At 43.4% G+C, this 23,809-nt stretch overlaps 4 protein-coding genes across 9 annotated transcripts; 2 read left to right on the top strand and 2 right to left on the bottom strand.

Moving 5' to 3' along the window:
• Positions 1 to 763: 763 nt before the first annotated feature.
• LOC142948201 (interleukin-8-like) lies at positions 764 to 18,913 on the bottom strand. 5 transcript variants are annotated; one of them, XM_076090062.1, is made up of 8 exons: positions 14,565 to 18,913; positions 13,960 to 14,486; positions 12,551 to 12,643; positions 10,426 to 10,509; positions 1,747 to 1,835; positions 1,501 to 1,633; positions 1,307 to 1,393; positions 764 to 1,184 (listed from the first exon to the last, which is right to left on the bottom strand). In XM_076090062.1, exons 5-8 carry the CDS (start codon positions 1,811 to 1,813, stop codon positions 1,172 to 1,174), a joined length of 300 nt encoding a protein of 99 aa, XP_075946177.1. In that variant the 5' UTR covers positions 1,814 to 1,835; positions 10,426 to 10,509; positions 12,551 to 12,643; positions 13,960 to 14,486; positions 14,565 to 18,913; the 3' UTR covers positions 764 to 1,171. The 5 variants fall into 5 exon arrangements, with proteins under 5 accessions (XP_075946177.1, XP_075946176.1, XP_075946179.1 ...); XM_076090061.1 differs by having other exon boundaries at positions 1,747 to 1,850; positions 14,565 to 18,912; XM_076090064.1 differs by lacking the exon at positions 10,426 to 10,509 and having other exon boundaries at positions 1,747 to 1,850; positions 14,565 to 18,912.
• On the top strand, positions 8,029 to 11,649 carry LOC142948691 (interleukin-8-like; the record flags this gene model as incomplete). The annotated part of the gene is made up of 2 exons (XM_076090826.1): positions 8,029 to 8,177; positions 8,339 to 11,649. Coding segments are annotated over 2 exons (222 nt in total), but the record flags the coding sequence as incomplete, so codon positions are not given.
• Positions 11,784 to 20,097, top strand: fbxo10 (F-box protein 10). 2 transcript variants are annotated; one of them, XM_076090051.1, is made up of 11 exons: positions 11,784 to 13,435; positions 13,880 to 14,493; positions 14,632 to 15,459; positions 15,668 to 15,817; positions 16,054 to 16,190; positions 16,467 to 16,537; positions 16,633 to 16,785; positions 16,897 to 17,241; positions 17,326 to 17,636; positions 17,750 to 17,937; positions 18,992 to 20,097. In XM_076090051.1, exons 2-11 carry the CDS (start codon positions 13,909 to 13,911, stop codon positions 19,170 to 19,172), a joined length of 2,949 nt encoding a protein of 982 aa, XP_075946166.1. In that variant the 5' UTR covers positions 11,784 to 13,435; positions 13,880 to 13,908; the 3' UTR covers positions 19,173 to 20,097. The 2 variants fall into 2 exon arrangements, with proteins under 2 accessions (XP_075946166.1, XP_075946167.1); XM_076090052.1 differs by having other exon boundaries at positions 11,784 to 14,493.
• polr1e (RNA polymerase I subunit E) lies at positions 20,030 to 23,593 on the bottom strand. Its single transcript, XM_076090059.1, has 11 exons — positions 23,499 to 23,593; positions 23,016 to 23,119; positions 22,815 to 22,891; positions 22,578 to 22,719; positions 22,342 to 22,486; positions 22,057 to 22,167; positions 21,832 to 21,928; positions 21,624 to 21,754; positions 21,437 to 21,518; positions 20,771 to 20,902; positions 20,030 to 20,305 (listed from the first exon to the last, which is right to left on the bottom strand). Exons 1-11 carry the CDS (start codon positions 23,560 to 23,562, stop codon positions 20,140 to 20,142), a joined length of 1,251 nt encoding a protein of 416 aa, XP_075946174.1. The 5' UTR covers positions 23,563 to 23,593; the 3' UTR covers positions 20,030 to 20,139.
• Between the last annotated feature and the right edge of the window lie 216 nt (positions 23,594 to 23,809).

Raw genomic sequence — 23,809 nt, 5'->3', positions numbered from 1 at the left:
ACACCCCGGCCCGACCACTTCGCTCTGCTACCTCGGGGCGACTGGTTGCCCCGTCGCTCAGAGGTCCCTGCGGCCGATCGACCCGGTCGCGGCTGTTTTCTGTCCTGGCCCCACAGTGGTGGAATGAACTCCCCACTGACGTCAGGACGGCAGAGTCGCTGCCCATCTTTCGGCGCAGGCTGAAAACTCACCTCTTCAAGAAGGTCTACCCTTCCGCTTAGCACTTACCTAGCATCTACTGTATTCATACTAGCTTATTGCACTTATTGTTTTTATATTAGCTTGTGGCACTTATTGCATTCCTTTGTTTCTGCACTGTACGTTGGCTCTGGTTTATGCTCTTAGATGCTTGTTTGAGGTAGGGACATGCACTTATTACTTCTGGTGACTAGTTGTTCTCTCGAAAACCGATGTTGAATACACTTATTGTAAGTCGCTTTGGATAAAAGCATCTGCTAAATGACTGTAATGTAATGTAATGTAATATAAGTGACTCTAAATGTGCATTGCTTTAAGTAAAGCTCTAATTAATGCTGTGTTGTTCCTCTGCTTGGATTTCATTATATTTTTCACCGTACTTAAAGAAAAACATGAACCTTTGAATGACAATCAATAATGAATAATGCATGACAGTAACTTGCGTCACAGAAAGTGTTACAGTTACTGAAGTCAAAGCTCATCCAATGGCTGAAGCCTTGCAAGAGACCCAGCAGGAAAGACTAACGAAAAAAAAAAAGAACAAACAAACAAATTCCATCTTGAATTTTGTGTAAAATCTTTTAATTAAACAGGTGAGTCAGCATAGCTACACACCTGAATCCAAAATACATTAACGGTCCATAAATACATCAATAAATATGCTGAACACTTAAGTTATGGACAAGACAACAGTTATGCAGTTTTATAAACTAGGCTGCTTGCAGCCAAGTGACAGCAGAGCGGAATTGACTACAACTTACAAGTGACTCACAAACAAGCACAGGCTTGTTAATAAATAACGTGTTTGATACAAACATAACCGTAGTGGTCGAATTCAGTTGCCCTTTTTAACATTCAGTGGCCCGCCGCGGTTAAAATGAGGCGAGTGCGATGACAACAAATACTTTTCGGTACTTTCCATTTGTGCTTTGTGACGGCTCAGACTCGGGGAAGCTCATCTCTGCCGGTCTGTTCAGCGTCTTCTGCTGCAGAGAAAAAGGAAGAGGAGAAGAGGATTACTTTGTGCATCAAAAGTGATCGGTTACATTACGCAGTTAAATCATGACTACTGGTTCCTTTGCACTGTATGTGATTGACCTGCACTCACTTGGACATGATTCTCTTGATCACTCTTTGCACCCAGGGAGCTTCAGGGTTCAGGCAAACCTCTTGGCCGGTCTTTTTCAGAGTGGCACTGCAACACCAAGCGGAAAAAGAGAGATGCGGTCAGAACAAGTGTCAATGGAAACAAATCTCAAAGTGTCAGCATGGGAGGCGAAGGCCTTCGAGATGAGGTCTTACATGATCTCGGTCTCGCCGCAGTGGGAGTTGGCAGGAATCAGCTCCACCTTCTCGATGTGGCGGCCGATGGGTTTGCTCTCTGTACCGATGCAGCGGCAGTGCAGCTCCAATCCCAGGCTTCTCACACTCATTCCTGCGAGGAGACAAGGAGTCACACGTGGTCACAAAGTGCACAACGCACAAGTACGAGAATGTTGCACGGCAATACTGTTACATTCCAATTACTGAATAAGGAAAGAATCTTACCTTCACTGACGACCAGGCAGGCCAGGAGCAGCCCGATGGACAATGCGATGACTTTGGTGCTCATCATTTTTCTTTCTTTTTTTCAAATACTGCAACGATCAACACTAAAGATTAAGTAGATCTTTTGAGAAGGCCGTCCGATGAAGTTTGAATGTTAAGAAAAAAAGTAGAGGAGGTTTTTAAAATCGACTGAATTCTTCTCCTGCTCAGTTCCTTCTCTCCTCGGCTGTTTGAATCTAGCACTGGAGAGGAGAGCGTCTCCCTTTATAGCAGTCTCCAGGGGATGACTCACTTCCCTTGCACGGGCATGTTGCGCAAACTGGGGCTGTCTGCTGCCAAGCGGGAATTTTTGCTGATAGACACCTCTGATTTATCAAGAGGGCACTTGGGTCGACATTTGTCAATAATGCCGAGTAATAGTTTGGAAAACCACAGTTATGTGACGAGTGTGCTTGACAGAAATTCTTTGCGAGTTAGACTTGACTGTTAACAGTGTGATGCACCGCTGCTCATATCTACAGCTGATTCACAGATAAGCGTGTCATAAAATATATAGTGCCCGTTAATAAGCGGCTGACGAATGTATCCCTGGCGGTTTAGTCATCTACAATTGTACCTCCAAAAAGGGGACTTTGTTGTAGCAAGAGTCCATTCAACAGCTTTGTGTAAGTGCGTACCTACTTGTGTAACTGTCAGCAGCTGGACAGCCACTTAAACACAATAACAAGAATTTCCAAACACTGAGCTGAATGCGCTGCAGCTGTTGAAGTTCAGTAATGCAAAATGCTTCCCAGAACTTAATAAAGCATTTTATTTTTTTGGGGATTTAGAAAGAGAAAGAGAGGTTTTCTTCTCAACTCTTTTTCAAAACAGAGGCACAAATCCACCAGGTGGAAAAATACAAAGCTGTGAACGAGTGAAACTTTGGCTTTTGTAGTGTCTAATAAAAGACACTGGAGTTGCATTATGGCGACTGAAGGATCCAGTGTCTCTGCAGACTTACCCATAATGCATAATGCATTTATTATTCTTATTTAAATCTGTCTCGGTGCAACATTATATTGTTGAAGTACGCTTTAGTTCTTTTTCATGGATGATCAAGCTGTCATTTCAAAGTATAAAGAAACCATTGTCTTTATCTGCAGGGATTGGACGGTTAACGCAAAGCAGAGTGCATGTGACTTCTGGTAGAATCCAAGTTTACCGACTTACTGACTTGATTTATTGGGGCACTTAAAAAGTACAACTCAAAGAATGTCTGATTGAAGTCCACTATACAAACTCATACAATAAACTTATTAATCCACGCAGGAATATACCAAATGTCAGCCAAATGTAAGTAACAAATCCACCAAGTGGAAAAATACAGCTACAAGAAATATAAAGAAACATGTGACATTCCTGAAGAGACCCCAGGCAATGTGCCAACAACTTTCATGAGAATGTGGTCTGATGTAATTTCAACAGGCTGAGACACATCTGCCCGACGTCACTCCAGTCACTCTTCATAAACAGAAGGATGTGACTGGGTTCTGAACAAAGGGGGGCTAATGTTGCGGTTTGTCACACTAACGCTGCAATTGTTGCATCACTCAAACAATACGCGCTGATTGAGTCTCTTCAGAGTATAACAATTTTTTATTTTAACCATTTCTTTATTGAACAGAAAGTAAAATAAAAGTATGCAGATCATTTACTTAAGTATAAGCACTAACATCACACTGAAAACACTCCACTGCACACAAGTCCTGCTTTCAAAACCTTACTTCAGTAAAAGTATGCATGTCTTATCAGCAGATTGTATTTATTGTGCAGTAAAATGTTCCCTGTCATTGTTTTACTATTATATATGTTGTTTTTGGATTAATATTACTGCTGCATTAATGTGTCTGTTGCATTTTACTGCTGTAGATGTTTAAGGTTGTGCCAGTTTTCACACCTTTCTAAACTGTTGGCTAGTTTAATCTGCAGCAATGCAGCATATTCTAGAAGATGATCATGTTTGTAGCACCTCTGTCCTGTGAGAATCACGTCAGCTTTTCATGAGCTCAGGGAAACAGCTCTGTTTCCAGCTTTGTGGCGAAGCATTTTCCAGCTGATCCAAGGGGTTTTAAAACTGTTTATTGAGCTTAAGTATGAGAATTTCCTCAACCCATAGAAATACGAGAGTTTATCAGAAACTTTCATATTCACTAAATTGGGAGATGGTGGACAGGAAAGGTTTTTAAAAATTCTAATCTGTGAAGTAACTAAAGCTGTCGGACAAATATGAAGAAAGGAGTAAAAAGTACAGTATTTGAGATGTAGTGGAGTAGAAGTAGAAAGCTGCATAAAATGGAAATCTAAAAAAAAATGTATTATGCTTTTATTTAATATAAGTAAAGTACAAGTACCTCCAATTTGTTGTTAAGTGCACGACTTAAGTAACTTTCCACCACTGATGGAAAGCTCAGATCTCATGCAGAATTATACATGACCTCTTATGGTCATCTCTCCTCAGACCACACAGAAACGAAAAGCAGATGTGAATCACATTTGATGAGCATGTGAGGAATTAAGCTGGAAAGTTTCGGATTTATCATCAGTGGATGTGAGGAGACAGGTGACAGGCAGCACCTGACCAACATAAGTTAGGACACATATGACCATTTCTCATCTATCAAATTTACCCCGTGATCAGTGTGGGCTGAGTGCTAAGAATCTGATCATTTCTACTTTTTAATAAAAGGGAAGAGAGAAGTGTTTAGGAAGGGTGCATTTATGGCAGTGGCTTTTATTGACTAATAAACATTCAGACCTGGAACCGATCATTTTGAAGAGAATTATCTATATCTCACACACACACACACACACACACACACACACACACACACACACACACACACACACACACACACACACACACACACACACACACACACACACACACACACACACACACACACACACACACACACACACACACACACACACACACACACACACGATGTTTGGATATTACAAAACTTTTTCCTTTCACTTCCCTTCACAAGGATTGTGGGTCAGGATAGCCAGAGAAGCATGCTGGCTTGCATACAGCATGATGCGACCAGATGTAGTAGAACATCCTGATATTTTTGGCATACTACATTTGACATACTATTGGGACATGCTAAATCTTTTTTTCTAGCATATTAAAAAGTAGGGTAGTATGTGTATTGGAATGCACAGAATGTCTTTTTTATTTGTGTTAGCATTTAAAAGTTGAAAGAACAAAACAGCAATATGAATAAATATCAGCTGCACCACTAAACCCACTGTGGCACAAGTGGGTTTAGAGCCAGGAAAATACCAAATAAAAGCAACAACTAAAATTGCTGCTGTGCCACTGGCTTTGTGCTGGCATGAAAAGAGGGCCTTAAGTCTTGTTAAGTCAAGTCTTTGGCACAGATTACCTTCTTCAGCAATGGTAAGGCATTGCATAGCATTCTGTAACATAGCAGATATAAGAGTATAATACTGCACACTCCATCTTGAATGGCATTCTGCCTGATAACATTCACTATCGCCGCCTTATCATAGTATGGTTTACAAACTAAACACAGGCACACAAGACAGCAGACACCGAGACAGATACTGAATACAAAAGCACAGGAGCTGGGAAAATCAGGAATGAATCATGAACTTGTTTTTTTCCCGTTAGTGTCTGAGAGCTAAGCTCTTAGGTGTGCTCAAGCATTACTTTGGTGAAAGCTCGCTCCATTGCAACATGCGTACAATAGCAAATAATTAGTTTCAGGAATTTGACTGAGGTTAATGTTGAACAAGGGGAAGTGATAATCTCAACGACGACTCGGAGGCAGCCAGCTTCTGGGGATTCCAGGAAGTGTCAGGGACTTTTTGTGATTTACAAACAGCATGGAAGGGTTGAAGACTGACTGCTTTTTATCCCCCTCACACAAAACTTTGAGTTGGGGTATTTATCTGTGGGTGGGTGACCCTGCAGGAGTTTACATTCCACATGTGCATCTCTGACATTAAACATCATGCCAGGACAAGTTTGGCGGCATGGCATGACAGCTGATTGTGCCTTTCAGTGCTCAGTCAGTGCTCATTTATGACTGTATGCACAAGGACCTTTTGTGGGTGAAGCGATTAACACATTTTTGAATACATTTTTACTGACCGTTATATGGTCATGAACTGCTAAATCCTCATTACACTTAACCAGCCGGTAGGGGCTGCAAGTGATAAACATCTGATTCAGTTTGGACTCTTGTTTCAGCTGCAGTTTACGAATTGCTCCTCTCTTGATTTGCGCGCCTTGGTAAGACCATTTTATCTACGTATTGTAATGGGAAAATATGTCATAGTCTAATGTGAAGGTTTAAGGAATGTAAGTCCTAAAAGAGCAGACACCAAACTGTAGTTTCAGCAGATGACTTTAATTAGTTTAGTATCCAGGTGTCTTGTTATCTGTCATCATTGTGCACTGTTTGTTTCTTCTTCGTAAGACAGAGACACAGAGAGGCTTTGATTAACAGAGATCCTCTGTTTGAAATACTTTTTCACTTCTGTTGTGACGCGTTATCTGAAGTTGTAAGGGCGTAAACCTTTGCATGCAGATAAGATGGGTGAGGGTAAAGAATGTCTGTTCTGTCTCTGCAAATGGTCATTTTTACGATGTCACAGTGACTTCAAAGGAAGCATCTGTTGTGAGTTTAAACTGATTAGGGTAAGGCAAACTGTGAACAAAAGGGATTTGTAAACAGGAGATAAAAGCATCTTCCTGACTGTCTTAAATGATATACTAAGGCTCGAAGGATGACCTGCCTTTTGTGTTCTTTGGGTATTCTTGTTAGCTAAAGCAGATAACAGGAAGCTGTCTGAGTATAAATGTCCATGCATTCTGAGTGTAGGTAGAGCACTCTCCTAGATGACTGCGATGTGTCTGTGAGACTGTTCTCTTTGCTTGCAAGCAAATAAATTGACTTTACAAACCTTGATCGTTCATCAAAACTCTGTTTTACTTTATATTGATAGAAAACCTCAACTTTCTTCTCCCGACTAGTCATAAGAAATATTCCACAACAGTATATCTATTGCTTAGCAAATGACAAACTGAACCGAGGGCAGACTACAACTTCTCATGTTAGTTGGAGTGGAGCTTGTTATCTGTTAGCAGCTGGTGGGCAGCAGAGTCCTGTGGTGAGTTTGGCTAACGGAGCTTACAGGGCGAATACAGCTAAACGAGCTAACAGAGCTAAACACACAGCAAATGGCAGTAGGTCTGACAGGCAAACAAGAAAACAGCATTGCAACTATGATGATGAATGGACAGAGGAACAAAGGATCTGGGTCGGTATATGGTTTGCTCTTTTACTGTTCAATTATTTATATAGACCCATCTCTTTTTTTAACTGATGCTTCTTGTTATTGCACTTTCCACTTTGCTGCCGTGACACTGCAAATTCCCTAGAATTGTGTTAAACGTGGATAACAAATTGTTGGACGGCATTACCTCCTTTTCTTTGGTAAAGGACGGCCCCATGTACCCTAAGCCAAAGGCGATAATAAAGGGAGCATTGACACACTTTCCTTCGCATTTAGATAATTCAATAATAGACAGTTAACTGGCGCAGAGTTACAGTTTCCAGATAACTCCCCTCTAAGTGACTGGATTTCATAATAAAATAATGAACGGCCTGCCAACTGGATCAGTAGATAAAGAGAGGGAGGAGTAGATGCATACAGCTGTTGGACCTCTGCTGCAGCAATTTTCATAGGAAAATCCCTTTTTTCTTTAAAGAAATCATTATAAAAAGTATTCTTAAAAAAATAAAGAAAAAGAGCATGATACTAGCTCCCATGAATCGAAAAGAAATGTGGGAAACAGCAGTTAATCCACTCCTCCAGGGTACTGATGAAAAATAACAGATCCTCGGAATACGTGAAGGAGGGAGACTTGCATCACAGCTGCGGAGGAAACAGCCGAGCTTTCTGCAAATGTTCGCAACCTCCTGGCTACCACCATTTCTTTTAATTCTGTATCTGATCTCAGCTTCGGAGCAGACGTGTCCATCAACCCTAATGTCTCACTCCTGAGGGCTAGTCAAAGCGGTCATTTGATGTTTAAATATAAAGAATATACTCATGTATTGGAAATAATGCCTTATTTCTTTCCGTTGCTCGCATCAATGGCCTCTGTGATTTGTGTCAAGTGCCTGTTTGTGATGTGCACTTAGCCATCAGCAGTATGCTTTACTTGATTTCTGTCCAGATATTTCCGTCCCTCTCTGACCTTTCAAGACCTCAGGTATCAGTCCGAGGGATCAAGGAGTGGTTCAGCGATGTCGGTGCATCAGCAAGCCAGGAAAAAAGCCCATTGGGCATTACGTAGGAAAGGTGGAGGGGAACCCTGTCAGCTCCCTCTGCAGAGATATTGAGATTATGTACGCCGTGGGGCCAAAATTCAACTGTTCATTTGTTCTCGCAAAACACTAAACACCTGCCTCAGGTGATAACCGGTCTAATTTAGCCTGGTGTAATATTGTGAAGTCTTAGGAGAAATATTGCTGTGTCTGACGTCTCTAACTTGTCTCTGATCCTGCAGTGTGACTCCTAAAAAGGATGGGCGAGAGATTTGTCTGGACCTTAATGCTCCGAGGGTCAAGAAAAGTGCTTGAGAGGAAAGCGGCTGAATTAAGTCAATCCTCACTGCATTTTTGTGAATGGATGACTAGATTTGTGCGAGAACAGACCTCATATCAACAACAATAATTTAACATCAGGGATTTTATTTCCTTTTATTAACTTAGTGTCACAAGAAAGAGGACCGTTAACATGCTTTGTCACGGATCAGGGAAATATGACACATATGCATAAGTAATCACTTCTCCTTAACTTTCCAGGAATCTGGTTAACCATCAGTCTTAAACTGGCGAAGCAAGTGTTGTTGTGAAACAAGAGTTGGCAGCTACCTTCCAGACATTAATGAAGCAAAAGCCCCAGACTGAATCATACAACTTAAATTAGGAAATAAAAACATGTTTGAAATGTGCTGAATGTCTAAATGCAACATAAATATTTTTGATCAATTCAGCAATTGTTAAATATAAAAATATATATATATTTTAGCAACATCATTCTGGGAGGCAAGTTCAAATGATACTGAAAGTAAATTTCCCACTGGACGTCAATTACTATCTTCTTGGCAAGAAACTTTGATTGCTGTCAAACATAGAAATCACAAAGACAGTCATGGAGGGATCTGATGCGTGTACTGAATATAATTAGAACCCAAAGACAATAAATGAATGAGAAAAAAATGTAATTAAATTAAATTTGAATGGCCCATTTCTTGACCTTGCTTTTCTTTTCTTTTCTTCTTTGGGGAAGTGTATTTTATTATTAAGCTGAGTCAGGGGAACCATTATGATGACATACTCTAAAGTCGTTTTTCTTTTTTCAAATACCATTTTTCTATATAATGTTATTTATTTCCCTCTACTATTATTTTTTCTTCGTTTTTTTTTTTGTCCACTCACTTAAAAATACTGGTATTGGATTAATACACAGTATAATGCTTACATCGTGGCATATTCTTAGTCTCATTTTATTTACATGAGGAAATGAGTATTTGTCATGGACAACATGTATTTCTTTCTCTTTTTTACAATTATTTAGTCAAGTGGAAAAGCAGAGTATTGATAAGAGTAGCTCCAGTTGTACTAAAGTCCTAAAGATAACTCTCCCTACCTGAAGGCCACCGTAGTTCTCCAACACACTAGGAAAGGGAGGGCTGAGCTGAGGGGTATTTAGTTGGTTGCAATCCGCAACTCACAACTAGATGCTACTAAATCTTACACACTGGGCCTTTAAACATATAAAGAATAGTCATGTCTTGGAAATAATACTCTCTCTGTTGCTAGCATCAATGTCCACTGTGATTTGTGATGTGCACTTAGCCATCAGCAGTATGCTTTACTTGGTTTCTGTCCAGATATTAACGTCCCTCAAAAGCACCAGTCTAAATCATAAAACTTAAATTAGGAAATAAAAACATGTTTGAAATGATAATTAAAATGTATCGCGAGCCATGGTGTTGAATTTCAAAATGCGTCATGAATATTTTTTATCAATTCAGCAATTTCATACTAAGTTAAGATGATATTGAAATTTGTAATTTTCCTGCATTTCTTTATACCTCGCTCTTCTTTGGCCCTTGGGGAAGTGCGTTTTATTATTAGGCTGAGTCAGGGGAACTATTATGACATACTCTAAAGTCCCTTTCTTTCTAATAGCGTTTTGTAATCATCTTTCATCAACCTTTTACTTTGTTTGAGTTCCTTATTCATTATAATGTTATTTATTTAACTTTACTATTATTATTTGAGTTCATTTTTTATTTTAACTTCACTCACTGTTATTATATTTAGTTTTTTCCTTCTTTTTCCCCCAACTTAAATATAGTGGCATTAGATTTATATGTGATGCTTACTTCATGGCATGTTCTTAGTCTTGTTTTATTTTTACTACATGACTATCATGGAGACCAAAGTACATGTTCGGACCAAACAAAGTCAATAATGAAAGGTGATTTTAAAAAAACGAATTGATGTCATTGTGATCACATAGTGAGCAAAAGATCATCCGCAGATATTCAGTATGTATGTGAACATGTGTACTCGGAGAACAAACCTTTCCAGGTTTGGCTCGGATGGAGAGACGGACCTTTTAGAGTTGTTATCACCACTGAAGTTCACAGTGGAAGCATGGGTTACGCTGGTGGAGCACAAAGAGAAATTTCTTTCTTCCTGGTAAAGAGTCGTGCGGCAGCTGTGATACTCAAAAAGGTAATTTAGCCAACTTTTCCATTTCCTGTTTGTCGGCGAGAAGTAAAGGCATGGTGCCACAACATTCTGAGCAACATGTTGAACATTGCATGTCTTGTATTTCAAATGTAAAGCAGGATGAACAATCATATAATAAATGTTTTTAAATGCACAAAAGTAAATGGACAATATTAATAGTATATTGGTGTATTTGCAGACTGCAAGACAGAATTAAATTCACGTGTAGAGTAGAACTCCAGCCTTGCTGTTTCACTTATCAGCCTGCTTTGTAGGTTTTCTACACTAGAGATTATATAGGCCTACAGTAGATATATTTAATAATAAAAGTTCTGTACGCCTATGTCTTCAAAAAAGCATTCGGCTTTAAGACAATGATTGTGAATAAATTGGGACATGACTTACAACCAGAAATCTGTTAAAAGCTCTCTCAAGTCATAGTTTGAATCCAGGATTTTACCAGAACAGTTGATTTATTGTGGCCTTGTATAGAACATTCTAGCAATAGACAAAGAAATACATAAAATAATACAGACCTTTTATAAAAGTATTCTAAAACGTTCGCTGGCGTCACATTGTTCCATCTTTGAATGTAATATACTACGCATCCAAAAATTCAGCTTGGCTCTTTTGTTTTAAACCAAGTTGCATCAACTATAATGACACTTTGCATGTAAACACATTATGTGTTATTTGATGAAACATTTTTAGATTGGACTCTACAATAACCTTTTAATCTCTGATTTTGTCTCTTCCCAACCAATGCTGCTTTACAGTGTGACTGCAGTCGGATTGAATAGTCAGTGGGAGGACATCGCCACCTCCTGGACATGCATTGCACACCATGGAACTCAAATAATACCTTTTTTGGTGGCTTTTGTTAAGTGCATTTATTTACCTTACTCTTATTGCTATTCTATTCTGCACTGCTGTCCATATTCTTTTACACTTCGTAATTGTTATTCTATTGTTCATACGTGTTTACATCTTTATTTTATTGGTTTTTCTTCTGTCTTTGATCAAACTCTGAAATAAAAATGTAATTCTATCTTATCTTATTCAAAAGAAACAACTGAATTCGACCATTTCTATTATTTATATCTGTTTGATATCATTGACAGAAATAGATTGAATCATAAAGTCATACCGTCAGTGCTCTGCTCTGAGGTTGAATCCTGGTAAAAACACATTAACGTGTTCAGTTACTTACTACATGGAGGTTTGTAAATGTGCATCATTTATGCAACCTGAGCCTCATCAACATCGACCTTTAGAAACACAGTCCGTGTTTCTCTGACGTTTCCTCTGGGGACAAAAAGGGAACATACCCAGGCAACACTGGAAAGAGTAAATCAATCCATAGAATGGGAGTTGGATAAAGGAGGATATTAAGAGTTCCTTGAACTTCTAGTTTGTGTTTAATTAACAAAATATAAAACTGCTAGGTTTCTACCGGATTTTTTCTTGCCCCAGCGATTGTTCATGGGGGGGGAAAGTTGGGCGTCTGTAATACTTACATACTATTGTTATGATTTGACGCAATGTAAACAATTTGAAATTTAATTGAAAACATGGTTTTGAAAGCCAGGAGTCAAATCGCCCTTTGAAATGTCACGTCAGACAGCTCTTAATCCAGGTCTACTTTATTTTCTTGCATCATTACCTCAGAAATCAGTATTTGTAGTTGGGAACGACGTCACACTCGGGTTCACCTCACTTCTCTGTTCAAATGGAACGCAGCATCTTGCCACAATACAATCAGGTAACCTTGAACTTTCATCTTACTGCTCTGTTTACCATTACACAGTAGCTGTAAAACCACTGCCTGATGAATATTATGGTCATATTGTGCTCGGTAGAAGTTGAAAAAAAAAAATAAAAAAGACTCCTTAAGACCTTCAAAATCTAGACAGAAGAAGTTCAGCAAAGTCACACATTTGGGCTACAGCTGTAAGTAAAAAATAAAAACCTACTTTGAAGCTGGGTCCAGTTATTGGACACCACTGGGTTGTGAAAGTGACTTCCAGCTGGATTACTGAATCCTCCGGAGCCTTGCCAAAGCCCTCCTGCAAGAGAAGGCGGAGGAATCACACTCCAAATCAACTGCAGCGGATGTTTCCTGAAGTCCGTCTTGGGTTTTGATGATGGTGATTATTTAAGAATCAGAAAAAAAAAATTGATGAATATATATTTAGTGTGGGAAAATTGTGACAAAATGCCCTTCTTTTCTTTGCTTGTTATTTAAAAATTGTATTTCATATTCGAATCTATTTGCTTACAATTTGAAGGAAAGCAAAAACTCTGAATGGGGGAAAAACAGCACATAATTGGGACTCTTGGTGTTATAGTGTAATGACAGCACTTTTAATATTACAGTAAAGTAGGCCTGTGTGTGAGTGACAGGGCAGACGCATCTTATGGTTTATTCTTTCCAACTAGTGAGCAGAGTTGAGGATTTAACTAATAATAAGACATAAAAAGCATGGGGACATTTAGAGATGTGAGAGACAAGGACTAAAGCGTCATCTATCCTCCGCAGCATCAGCTTGAAGTACACACGTCTGTCTCACATGGGGTTGAATGACGATGTTAACAGCAGCCTCCTTCCATAAGGTTAACGCCCACCTTTGGGAAGCGGAAGATGGAGCCAGCCCTCTTGTTTGTTTCACGGGCTCTTGCCGTAAACTGGAAGCAATCGTCTGAGCTCCCTATCGATGGCACATCTGCACGCATCGCGGATTGTTATGAACTCTGGAAGCGGTGAGGACAGACGTGCAACGTCAACGCTGGAAAAATAGCTGCACTGAATATTCAACAGACATGTGTTGACTCGTCTAACTATGGCCATCTGGTAAAAGGTAAAATATGTGTTTTGACGGAAGCGATGTTTTGCCGTGTTAGTTGATGTTGTGGCTATAACATCAGTTCCGCACGGTTTGGCAATAACTAGGTAAATATTAACTTACCTAGCTAGCTAACCGTCATTTATCGTAGCAAACTTTAAACGTAGGCTAATGTCGCAGGCCTACGTGGAAGACTTAGTCACGAGACGTTAAATTAAAAACAACGTTAACGTTACAGAATTCACGGCGTCATTTCCATCACGTCTGGTTCGCTACGTGTTGTTTATTCCTGCTAATGTAACACAGTTTAGCGAGATACAATAGTAGCTGGCCACTGTAGAATTGGATCGGTAGCATCTGTGTGACCATTAACAAGCTCAATTGTTTATTGTTATTGTGTAACGGTGTGCGCTCGCGGTTTCTGTTGCCTTAACTGCACGTGCGTGTGAGTGTTTCCAGGCCCCTCCCGTCGCGGTGTCTCTGCTGCCATGGAGGTAGGCAGCCTCCCCGTGGAGCTGTGGAGGGTTATCTTGGCTTACCTTCCGCTCCCTGACCTGGGCCGCTGCTGCCAGGTGTGCTGTGCCTGGCGGGAGCTCATCCTCTCACTGGACAACACCCGCTGGAGACAACTCTGCTTAGGCTGCCCCGAGTGCCGACACCCCAACTGGCCCAGTCAGCCCCACCAGGAGCCCCCGTCTTGGAGAGAAGCCCTGAAGCAGCACGCCCTGTGCACCCGCACCTGGACTCAAAATGGACCGGAGCTCCAGTCCTCCGCATGCCTCCTCTTTTTCCGTCGTCGAAAGGACCGCAGGGTTTGGCACGTGGGGCCCGGATGCGAGTTTGAGACCCTACGCGGGGCCCTCGGGGTGGTGGGGCCATATGACCGTGTGGTTCTCCACCCAGGGGTGTATGAGGAGCAGGCTGAAGTGGCACTGAAGGTGCCCGTGGAGCTGGTTGGGCTGGGTCGGCTGGGCGAGGTGGCCCTCCTGGTGTGTATGGAGCAGCAGTGCCCTACTGCCCGGCTGTGTAATCTGGTCTTCATGCCACCCTGGTTCTCCACCGTGGTCTACAAGGTGAAGTAGCATCTTGTCATGGTGTTTTTTTTATTATACAGAATGTGTTCAGAATAACCGAGTCTGCTCACCTCACACGTTTCTTTCTTGCTGAATCTGTCTCACTCCAGTCACCTTTCTCTCCCTGCTCCGCTCTAGACGTCATGGGGTCACGTCCAACTGGATAACTGCAACTTTGAGGGGGCTCAGTTGCAAATCCGTGGCCCGGGAACCTGCCAGGCTCGCTTCTGCTCCTTCTCACAGGGCAGCTCTGCCCACTTGCTGGGCGTCGTCCTCAGTCTGTTGGACAGCTGTGACTTCTCGGGAAGTGACACGGCCTCTGTGACCATCGAGGGTCTCCCGGTGTCGGAAAGGAACTGGGCTTGTAAACACTTGGCCGCTCTGGCCAGGACGCTCCCTTCATGCGGTGCGTCTGGGATCAATAGCCCTCCCAGAGGCCCTCTGACTGGCTCCGCTGGCGGGCATCAAACTCCCAGTGCTAATGTAAAAAAGGAGCATGTGAGCAACGAAGACTGGCAGAGGAGGACTGGGGTGGATGCAGTGTGTCAGGGCACAGTGATCGAAGATGGTTGGAGTGATGGCGACCGCAGCGAGGGAGAGGAGGAGAACCGGGATGCAGGAGGATCCAACCACAGCAAAAACCCACTTATATTGGATTATAAAATCCCCTATGACCACCATGGCCTTTCCCATTTGCTCAAGCCCCGACCAGATGGCTCCCTGCCACTGGCCTCCTCCCCGGATCCGCCGTCTGTGACCCCCGTGCCCCTCACCCTTCAGCAGGAACTCGACAGGGACCCGGAGGCTCAGATGTTGGCGGCCTCCACCCTCGGCTGTATCCTCAGACGCTGCCTCTTCCGGGAGGGGAAGGGCGGCGTGCATTTGTCTAATTACGGGCAGGCTCGGCTGGAGGGCAATGTTTTCCGTGGGCTGAACTATGCCGTCCGCTGCATCCAGAACTCCACAGTAAGTAACAATAAGAACGTTCTTCAGACCTACGGAGTGTCTCTTGATTGTATCTGAACACGTTTAAGTCTCACTTGATCAATGACTTTTACAAGATGCACACCTTTTGAGTCATGTATCCAGTTAAGGAAGCAGCTCGGATCATTATTAATTAAGCGGCGGTTTCCAGTCCTGAGTGATACTTGATCTCCTCTCTCACCTCCTTCAGGTGGTGATGCTGAGAAACGAGGTGTGCGAGTGCCGGGCGTCGGGCGTGTTCCTGCGCCTCTCCTCTCAGGGCCTCATCGCCGAAAACAACATCCACTCGAATGGGGAGGCGGGACTGGACATCCGAAAAGGGGCCAACCCCATCATTGTGGTAATTGCTGCTCCACTTCCTATGGCGGCCGAGTGAGAAGGGAACAATACCCACATTTGACAAAATAAGGTCCACTTATTAGCTTCTCCCCAGAGCGTTAGACAGCCTCTCATGGATACGATTATTTCGTCAAACTACCACCGCACCAAACTTGGTTCTACAGATTTAAGGATTCTTTTGAGGTCATTTCGGAACTGCTCTTAGTTTTCATAATCATTCTGCCTTTCATTCCACAGTGCAACAAAATACACAGCGGCCTGCGATCGGGGGTTGTTGTCCTTGGCAACGGAAAAGGTTCAATTCGGAGCAACCTGATCTATAACAACAAAGAAGCGGGCGTGTATATTCTCTTCAGCGGGAATCCTGTGGTCAGGTAGGTGTGGAATCTAAGTACAGGGATGTGAAGCCCCTGCTTTTCCCATCGCTTGGATGTTATCGTGTTCATACTACCCCTCCCTTCAAATGTAAAACTTGTTGTACGGCTTGATCATTTCACGACCACTGTGACTGCTGCAGCGCAACGGTATATATTTTGCTGCTATACACGGCCGAGCATTTAACAGTGAAAGTGTGGTGTTTCTATGGGTGCAGTAGCTGACATAAATAGACTGCTACACAATGTCTCGTTTTCTCCCTCCCTCTCCCTTAGTGGGAATCACATCTTCCAGGGCCAGGCGGCGGGCATCGCTATAAACGAGAATGGCAGAGGGATGATTACAGGTGATAACATTTCCACTAAAGTCTTCATTTTGCACCACTTACAGAAAGGAAAAGCACCATTATTTTACTTACATATAAATACATTTCAATTGCAGAGAATGTGATCAAAGAGAACCAGTGGGGGGGTGTGGACATCCGCAGAGGTGGTGACCCCGTGCTGAGGAACAACCACATCTGTTACGGCTACTCTGACGGTGTCGTGGTGGGGGAGAGAGGCCGCGGACTTATTGAGGGAAATCACGTCTACTGTGTGTAATTTCAGCCTGATGACGGCAGCGTCGTACATTTACCTTGACATAACGGCTCACCTTTGATCTCTACCGACCGCGGCACTTAATTTCTCCATCTTGTTTCCTCAGGTAACAAAGGCTGCGGTGTGTGGGTTATGTCATCCAGCCTCCCGCAGCTCCTGGGGAACTACATCACCCACAACTGTATGTACGGGCTGGCGGTGTTCTGCAGGAAAGACCCAGAGAACATGGAGGCCAGGGAGGGGAACTGGCCAGGACAGGAGGGCGGAGAGGCGGGCAGCGGGGAAAGAAGAGGGGTGGAGGGAGAAGGGAGAGAAGGGCAGGAGAACCTGAATGAAGAGGGGGAACTGTTCGCATGGGAGAGCGATCTGGACAGCGAGGACGAGCGCCACTCTGCCCGCCGCTCCATCAGCGTGGCCCTGGTGGAGAGCAACTGCATGAGCTACAATGGAGGTACTGACCGACCCGTAGAGCAATAGGAGTGCTGTTCACTTCCCGTCTCTAACGATCCCTCCATCTTTCCGTCTCTCTCCGTAGCGGTGGGTCTGTACGTGAAGAGCAGCGAGCCCCTGAATGTTTTCGCCAATCTTGTTAACAGCAACCGCGGCACCGGCGTCGCCGTGCTGCAGAGCAGCCAGCTGACCCGGCTGGTGACAAACTGCATTCTCCAAAACGGCCGCGGTGGCGTCACGGTGGAGAAAGACTGCCGAGCGGAGCTCCGCGGCAACGGCGTCTATAAAAACAGCGGCCACGGTGTCAGTTTCTGCGGTAACGGGCAGATTGTGGAGAATGACGTCGTTGGGAACCGTGGATACGGGATCCAGGTGTCTGGCAGCGCTGACATCAAGGTGAGATCAACCTGAGGCTTAAACAGTTAGCACTGTACACAGCTCCATAATGACAAAACGCACTTCACCTACAGTATGTACATTCTTATAGGTTTCTCAATTCTTTTCTTTAGGTATTGCGCAACCGTGTCCAGCCAGCACAGGGCTGTGGCGTTGCTGTGCTCGGGCCGGTGAAAGGTGTCGTCCATGACAATCTATTGTTCCAGGGCCACCCAGGAAACAAGAAGCCGCTGCTACATATGGATCCTGGCAATGAGAGCTGTGTGTTGCGCAACAACAGTGTTCTAAGGCATAATAACAGGTAACTAGGCAACTGACAAAGAAAAAAAAAAAAAAAAAAAAGCCAGAGATTCAGACCCTCCGTGGCTTTACGGTCTTCTCTCATCTCCCCTTTTCTTCTCCTGTCCACACATAGACTGTAGAACATTTTATCTTAGTGGATCACAGTGATGACAATCGTCACCTGAATCTGCAGCTCTCCTCGGCTTTATAACGAGTCTCAGCGCAGCAATGCAGCTTTGATTCACTCGCCGCTCTCATAGGGTCATTTTCTGAGCTGCAGAAGACAGCTGTTTTCAGCCAAAAAATAATGACGGACAGATACAGGAAGCACCAGTAACACCGGTACTCCCCTTAGTCACAGGTTTGCGTGTGTTTTGGTCAGTATCAGCAATCATTAAATCATGAATTTCTAAAGTGAATAAAAGATATTAGGTTTGGGGGATCCTCCTTCAAAAAACATTTAGGGTTAGACTTATAATCAAGCAATTTGATATAATTTTGGAAAGACAAAAAGCTTTAAGACAATAAATGCTATAGTTCAGTAATACATTTTTTACACAGCCTTTGTCTGAATGGTTAATTCAGAACAATATTAAAGGTGTAGTGTGTAGGATTTGGTGACATCTAGCGGTGAGGTGGCAGATTGAACTAAAACGTCTCCAGTGTGCCAAGTGTGAATGGTGCCGTCTGGAGCCAGTGTTGGGTTTATCTGCTCCGGGCTACTGTAGAAACATGGCGGCCGGCTCTGTGATGACCACTCGTATGTAGCTCATTCTACGCTAGAGAAAAACTAAAGATTCTAATTTCTAGGTATTATACACTAAAGAAAACACACTTATATCATATTCCATTGCTGTCAATTGATCCCACTAAATGCTCCACAATGTTCCTTTTTGTCCAGTCTCACCATATCATTTTAAAAGGTGATATCTCAGTGTTTCTGCTGCCCAAAAGTAACCCAAGTAACCTCACTTTTTGCAGGATTAACATCTGCACTGCTCGTGATTATTGTATGAATGTTCCGCCTGAAGAACTGGTATTTACCTCTTACTTTACCTCTTTGCTCCATGTAGCGGTACATCTGCTCCTCCCTGGGTTCTGGAAAATCCTCCAGCTCGTCCGTTGGCCAGCTCCCCGTCTGGCCTGTCCTCGTCCCAGTATCCCTCCAGACTGGGAATGTCCATGACGACCCGGATCAGTGCCACTGTGGAGAGTAGTTGCCACAGTGGCAGCATGTTCTGCTCCATCCTGTGAACGCTGGCAAGCACTCAGAAACCACTAGGACTGACAGAGGTCAGCGTCTTCTCACTTCTGAACTGGTGTGTGTGTATATACACTGAACATTTGGAGCGCTCTGACCTTCCTCCTCAGAGAAGACCTTCCAAAATGATGCCCTCTTGTTAGAAGTCTATTAACTGCTCCCAGTCTAACCACTAAAGGGGCCTTCCCCCTTCCAGTACTTTAGGGTGCCACAACCTTTTGTAAATCTGAAACCAGACTTTCGTAACTTTATGATCAAATGGCCAGTACACTCAACAAAATGTTGGCTAATGAAGTGGAGCTGGAGTTCAAAGCATCGTCGTCACCCTACAGCTTTTCCATACTGAAGCTTTAACTTAATCGTGTGCTTTTTACGTTCACATATTCGTGTGCAGACCTGCTGTAGACTTCGTTGGTTCCGTCACGTTTGCTTCTGAGACTCGCTGGTTGGGAAGAGCACATTTTTTTAAATCCGAGGAGTCTCGGGCTTCAGAGATGTCAGCTCCAACCACGCTACAAAACAAAGCTGTGCCTTGTTGGATTTTTGTTTATTTTATTCAATGATTGTAGCTGAGGGAGGGAGTGTTCATAGTGTGAAAAAAAAAAAAAAAGGCCACACTTCTGCTTGCACAGATCCATATCCTGGTGAGTCTGCGTTTTGTGCAACCACACACACTCATCTGGTGATAGCCAGTTATAGAGGGAAACGGATATTAGGTGTGCAATATGTGCTTTCGTCAAATGTGCCTCTATGTTTTTACCGCCGACGCCGGATGTTCTCCATCATTCCTAATGTGTCCGCTTCTTTGTATCTTGCACAGTAAGCAATAAGTAGCGATATCATGTACAACTCAAAGTTCACCACTTTATTTGTCTACAAAACGCATTAATAAACACTTCTTGTTTGTGGCATTTCCAATTGGTACAGTCCTCCTTCCCTACTCGGTTCTTGTCGTGACCCTCAGTGCATCTTCTTACGTTTCCGCCTCTCAATGAACGGATCGTATTTGACCAGAGGCAGAACCAGAGAGGCCTGCCGGTTTGTGTTTCGCGGCTCAGCCTTGTCGGCCTTCCCCCGGGGCGGTTTACTTAGAGTCAGTCCCATCGACTTTGCTACTTCAGTCATCCTGTAGGGAGACACAAAGCCACCCGTTACTGAATGCAGAGTTCTTTAATGGACCTCGCATTAACGGTGTTTTATGTGCCGTGATGATCATTTGTATACAACAAGAATTATACAATTCACAGCTCCATATGTGATGGTTAGCCATACGCGGAAAACAAAAAAAAGGTTATTTACATCAATATATGTAGATGAGTTAGTAATACTAAGTGTTCTTAATTCATTTAATGCAACACACTACGTTTACATGCACTAAATATTCCGGTTCTTGCCCTTAATCCTAAACTGTTTATTTGTCTAATAAAAATAATTATACCAGCAACATTCCCATTAACGTAAACAGGAAAGAGGCTGTGAGTCACAAACTGCAGAAAACCCCCCCTTTGAGACACGCATTCTAAATGCACTGTATGTTTTTTAAACAGGACACATATTACAGTTTCCATACACAAATGCCTTCTATTCATACTTGGCCTCAGTGATTCCCAGGTCGCGGTGCAGTAACGTGAGGTCGCCGGTCATGTGAGTCATGTGCAGCAGCAGGGCCAGGGAGTACGCCGCTAATTTGGCACGCATCGATGATGACACTATGTTATTGACCCTGAAGAAGAAGGTAAGGAGAGAAAAAAGGGAAATTCAGAGGAAATGTTTTTCTCAAAGAAATCAGTGTAACAACAATTCTATTTGTAAGACCTACATGCTCTGTTCTGATGAATGCATCTGGGTGTAGAATACAGACAAAATATGGACGTGGTCTCTGTGGCGTCACACTTATACCAGGCTGTAAACATGCTTTGTCCGCTGTACATTTGGGCATTTTAACATGGGGGTCTATTGGGCAGGGCTGGGTCATGTGAGGAAAAGCAAATAGATTTTACCAAATACTTTAATATCAACATTGAGACGATATTGTAGAGTTATATATAAAATATTTACACAACAAGATTTTTGATAAATAATCATCAGTGGTGTGGATATAAAGATTAAGTGGGTAAAGGAAAACAATGCGGGGGGGGGGGTTTGAGCAGTCTGGTAAGTTCAGTTAAATGGTATCACTTCACCAGAAACAGACATAACGATATTCTAAAATCTCAGACAATATCTAGATGATTAAAGTGACAAAGTTCCGTCCTACCTGCCGTTGTTGAAAGTCTCCACGGTGAACGTTTTGAGCAGTTTGGTCTGAACGATGCGAGGGCAGCCTTCCTCCTGCCCAACTGTTGGTGGAAACATAAATCACAGTTAGCCTGCCGGTCCAGAGACGTGTCTGGGAACACTTTTGACACGCGCGTGATGAAGGCAAAAATAAAAACACAACTCACACTTGTAGTGGACGTTCTTCTGTCGCGCCAGCTTGAGAAGCATCGACAGGTAAAAGGCGAGGCGTGACCCTCTGTCTCTGGCTTCACTCACGGTCGGCAGGTTCTCCAGGTGCTTCGCCACACACAAGGACCTGAAAGTGCAGACAACATCAGAACGCAAGGAAACAAATTAAATGTCTCAGCAAGCGTGAGCCCTTCGTCGCCCTACCCTCCGTCGTCTCGCATCTTCTGCATCTCCTCAGAGGTGAGTGCCGCCATCTTGGAGCCAGCCTGCTCCAAAGCCCCAAACTCCACTGGACTCAGGACTGTGGGTATCAATTAAGGAAAAAAAAAAAAAAAAAGCTTTCGCTCACACTACGTTATCTTTTCCGCCCATCTGCAGTTCATGCGCGCCCTCGTTGACACACACACACACGAGGAAAATTAAGGATACGGTCGTCAAATAAGTAGACGTTCTCAGGTCTGTCAGCAGTTGCATTGCAGGGGGGCAGGTGGAGAGACAGGTCTCCCTGGGCCTCTGTTTCAGCAACTTCCTGTTGGAGAGCTGAGGGATGAGAAAAAAAAAAAAAAATAGATGAACAGAAGAAGACTTTGTGGAGCTAGGTATTTAAGTTAAATGTGACCACTTTCTCTCCTTATTTATCCCAACCTTTCTTTGAGGTGGGCCCTCAGGTGACTGGTAGTAGATTTATAGACCACTAACTTCCACAGAGCTTACCTTCCAGACCCTTCTGGTTGATCACGGTGTTGGCAGCCTTGGTCACCGCTTGATGCAGGGTATCACCGCCCACCTGATTCAGCCTGCGGGAGCTCAGAGCTCTCTTCTGTTTGTTGGTGCCGAACGCCTCAATCAAAGAATCCACCTTGAGAGGAAAACAAATGCACAAGATTGAGCCGTTAGAGTTCATTCTTCTTATATTCTAACTGAAAGAAGAGCTGGACACATCCCAGCACCTTGTCTCTGTAGGTCTGGGTCGTGTCCTGGGCTTTCGGTTCCTCCGTAGCCTCTCCTGGTAGGACAGGCTGCATGTTGAACAGCTGAGCCGCGTGCACCTCCATTTGCATGGTCTCCCTGTTTAGCACTCCCACATAATATCTGCACAGACGACCAAACAGCACACGTACTACTTCTCTTCACGGTGGAAATTTGCGCCACGATCGCAACAAATAAAGAACAATGCGTCGACCTACCTGCAAAGGTTGTTGCATTTCAAAGACCCGGATCCGAAGTTATTTCCAACGTAGGACATTCTGCCTGATTCCACAGCCTAGACACGGAGGAGACACGCGAGCAGCAAGGTTCATGAAACGTAACGATGCACACACCCTTTAGTGTGTGTGTGTGTGTGTAAACAGTGCAAATACATGAACGCTGCCACTCGTATTTCTCACCATTATCCGCCTGCTCTTTTTCCTGGGGTTACTCTCGTCTGCGTTCTTGTACATCGTGAAATCCAGTTTGTCGGCATTTTTGACGTTGCCGTTGGAAAAGCGGACTGTGAGAAGGAGAAACATAACGAGGACCGTGTCGATATGTGGGTTTCACAGCACCATGGACACAAATCGAATGGTATACACGTTAACAGTGTTTAATGGATGCAAGTTGCGACTAACAAGATAAAACAACTTTATGAACAATTTTTTCTCACTTGGTTCTCACTACCGAGCAATGTAACTTAACACAAACTCCACTCCAGTAAGCACAACACTAAACAACTAACGTTAGCCCTGTTGCTAGCCCCCACGTGTGCATTACAAACGGGTGTTTAATACAGAGACAAAATTAAGCACCACCCAACATTTACTGCAACAGTTCTAATTACTTCATTCTTCTGAAAACAAATACTCGACAAACAACAAGTGTGAGACAGTCACCAATAACAGCTTTGTCGGAATCACTCTCCTCTTCGCAACACACCAACGAGCAGGAGGCAGCCATAGTTGTTGTTGCGAGTTGGACGCAAGAGGCTTCACTCCATTGTACTTCCGTTTTCGCTAAGATGTATTTCTGTCAGCTCACGGCCGCCGTTACGCACTGTAGAGCGGTGTAAAAACGGCGCTTTTTTGGTTAACGATGCCGCAAAAAGCAGCGTTTTTTAACATATATCGTGTGAAAATAGAGGCGTTTAATGGGACTTTCGGCTTTCCATAGTTGAGCCGTTCAGAGGCAATATAAATGCCCCCAA

Source organism: Anarhichas minor, unplaced genomic scaffold (genome assembly GCF_050575085.1).
Source record: "Anarhichas minor isolate MPS153535 unplaced genomic scaffold, ASM5057508v1 ptg000012l, whole genome shotgun sequence".
Taxonomy (NCBI): domain Eukaryota; kingdom Metazoa; phylum Chordata; class Actinopteri; order Perciformes; family Anarhichadidae; genus Anarhichas; species Anarhichas minor.
Note: the sequence above shows the minus strand (reverse complement) of the source record. Positions and strands in the feature narration are given on the sequence as shown.

Excerpts from the sequence above, each read along its gene's own strand:
- polr1e (XM_076090059.1), bottom strand. The coding sequence starts at position 23,562 with ATGGCTGCCTCCTGCTCGTTGGTGTGTTGCGAAGAGGAGAGTGATTCC. Across the intron at positions 22,168-22,341 it reads CAACCAGAAGGGTCTGGAAG|CTCTCCAACAGGAAGTTGCT; the intron begins GTAAGCTCTGTG and ends CTCATCCCTCAG. Across the intron at positions 21,755-21,831 it reads AAGATGCGAGACGACGGAGG|GTCCTTGTGTGTGGCGAAGC; the intron begins GTAGGGCGACGA and ends CTGCACTTTCAG.
- LOC142948201 (XM_076090062.1), bottom strand. The coding sequence starts at position 1,813 with ATGATGAGCACCAAAGTCATCGCATTGTCCATCGGGCTGCTCCTGGCC. Across the intron at positions 1,634-1,746 it reads CTGCCTGGTCGTCAGTGAAG|GAATGAGTGTGAGAAGCCTG; the intron begins GTAAGATTCTTT and ends GTCTCCTCGCAG. Across the intron at positions 1,394-1,500 it reads TGCGGCGAGACCGAGATCAT|TGCCACTCTGAAAAAGACCG; the intron begins GTAAGACCTCAT and ends TTGGTGTTGCAG.
- fbxo10 (XM_076090051.1), top strand. The coding sequence starts at position 13,909 with ATGGAGGTAGGCAGCCTCCCCGTGGAGCTGTGGAGGGTTATCTTGGCT. Across the intron at positions 16,191-16,466 it reads AGCGGGAATCCTGTGGTCAG|TGGGAATCACATCTTCCAGG; the intron begins GTAGGTGTGGAA and ends CCTCTCCCTTAG. Across the intron at positions 17,938-18,991 it reads GTTCTAAGGCATAATAACAG|CGGTACATCTGCTCCTCCCT; the intron begins GTAACTAGGCAA and ends TGCTCCATGTAG.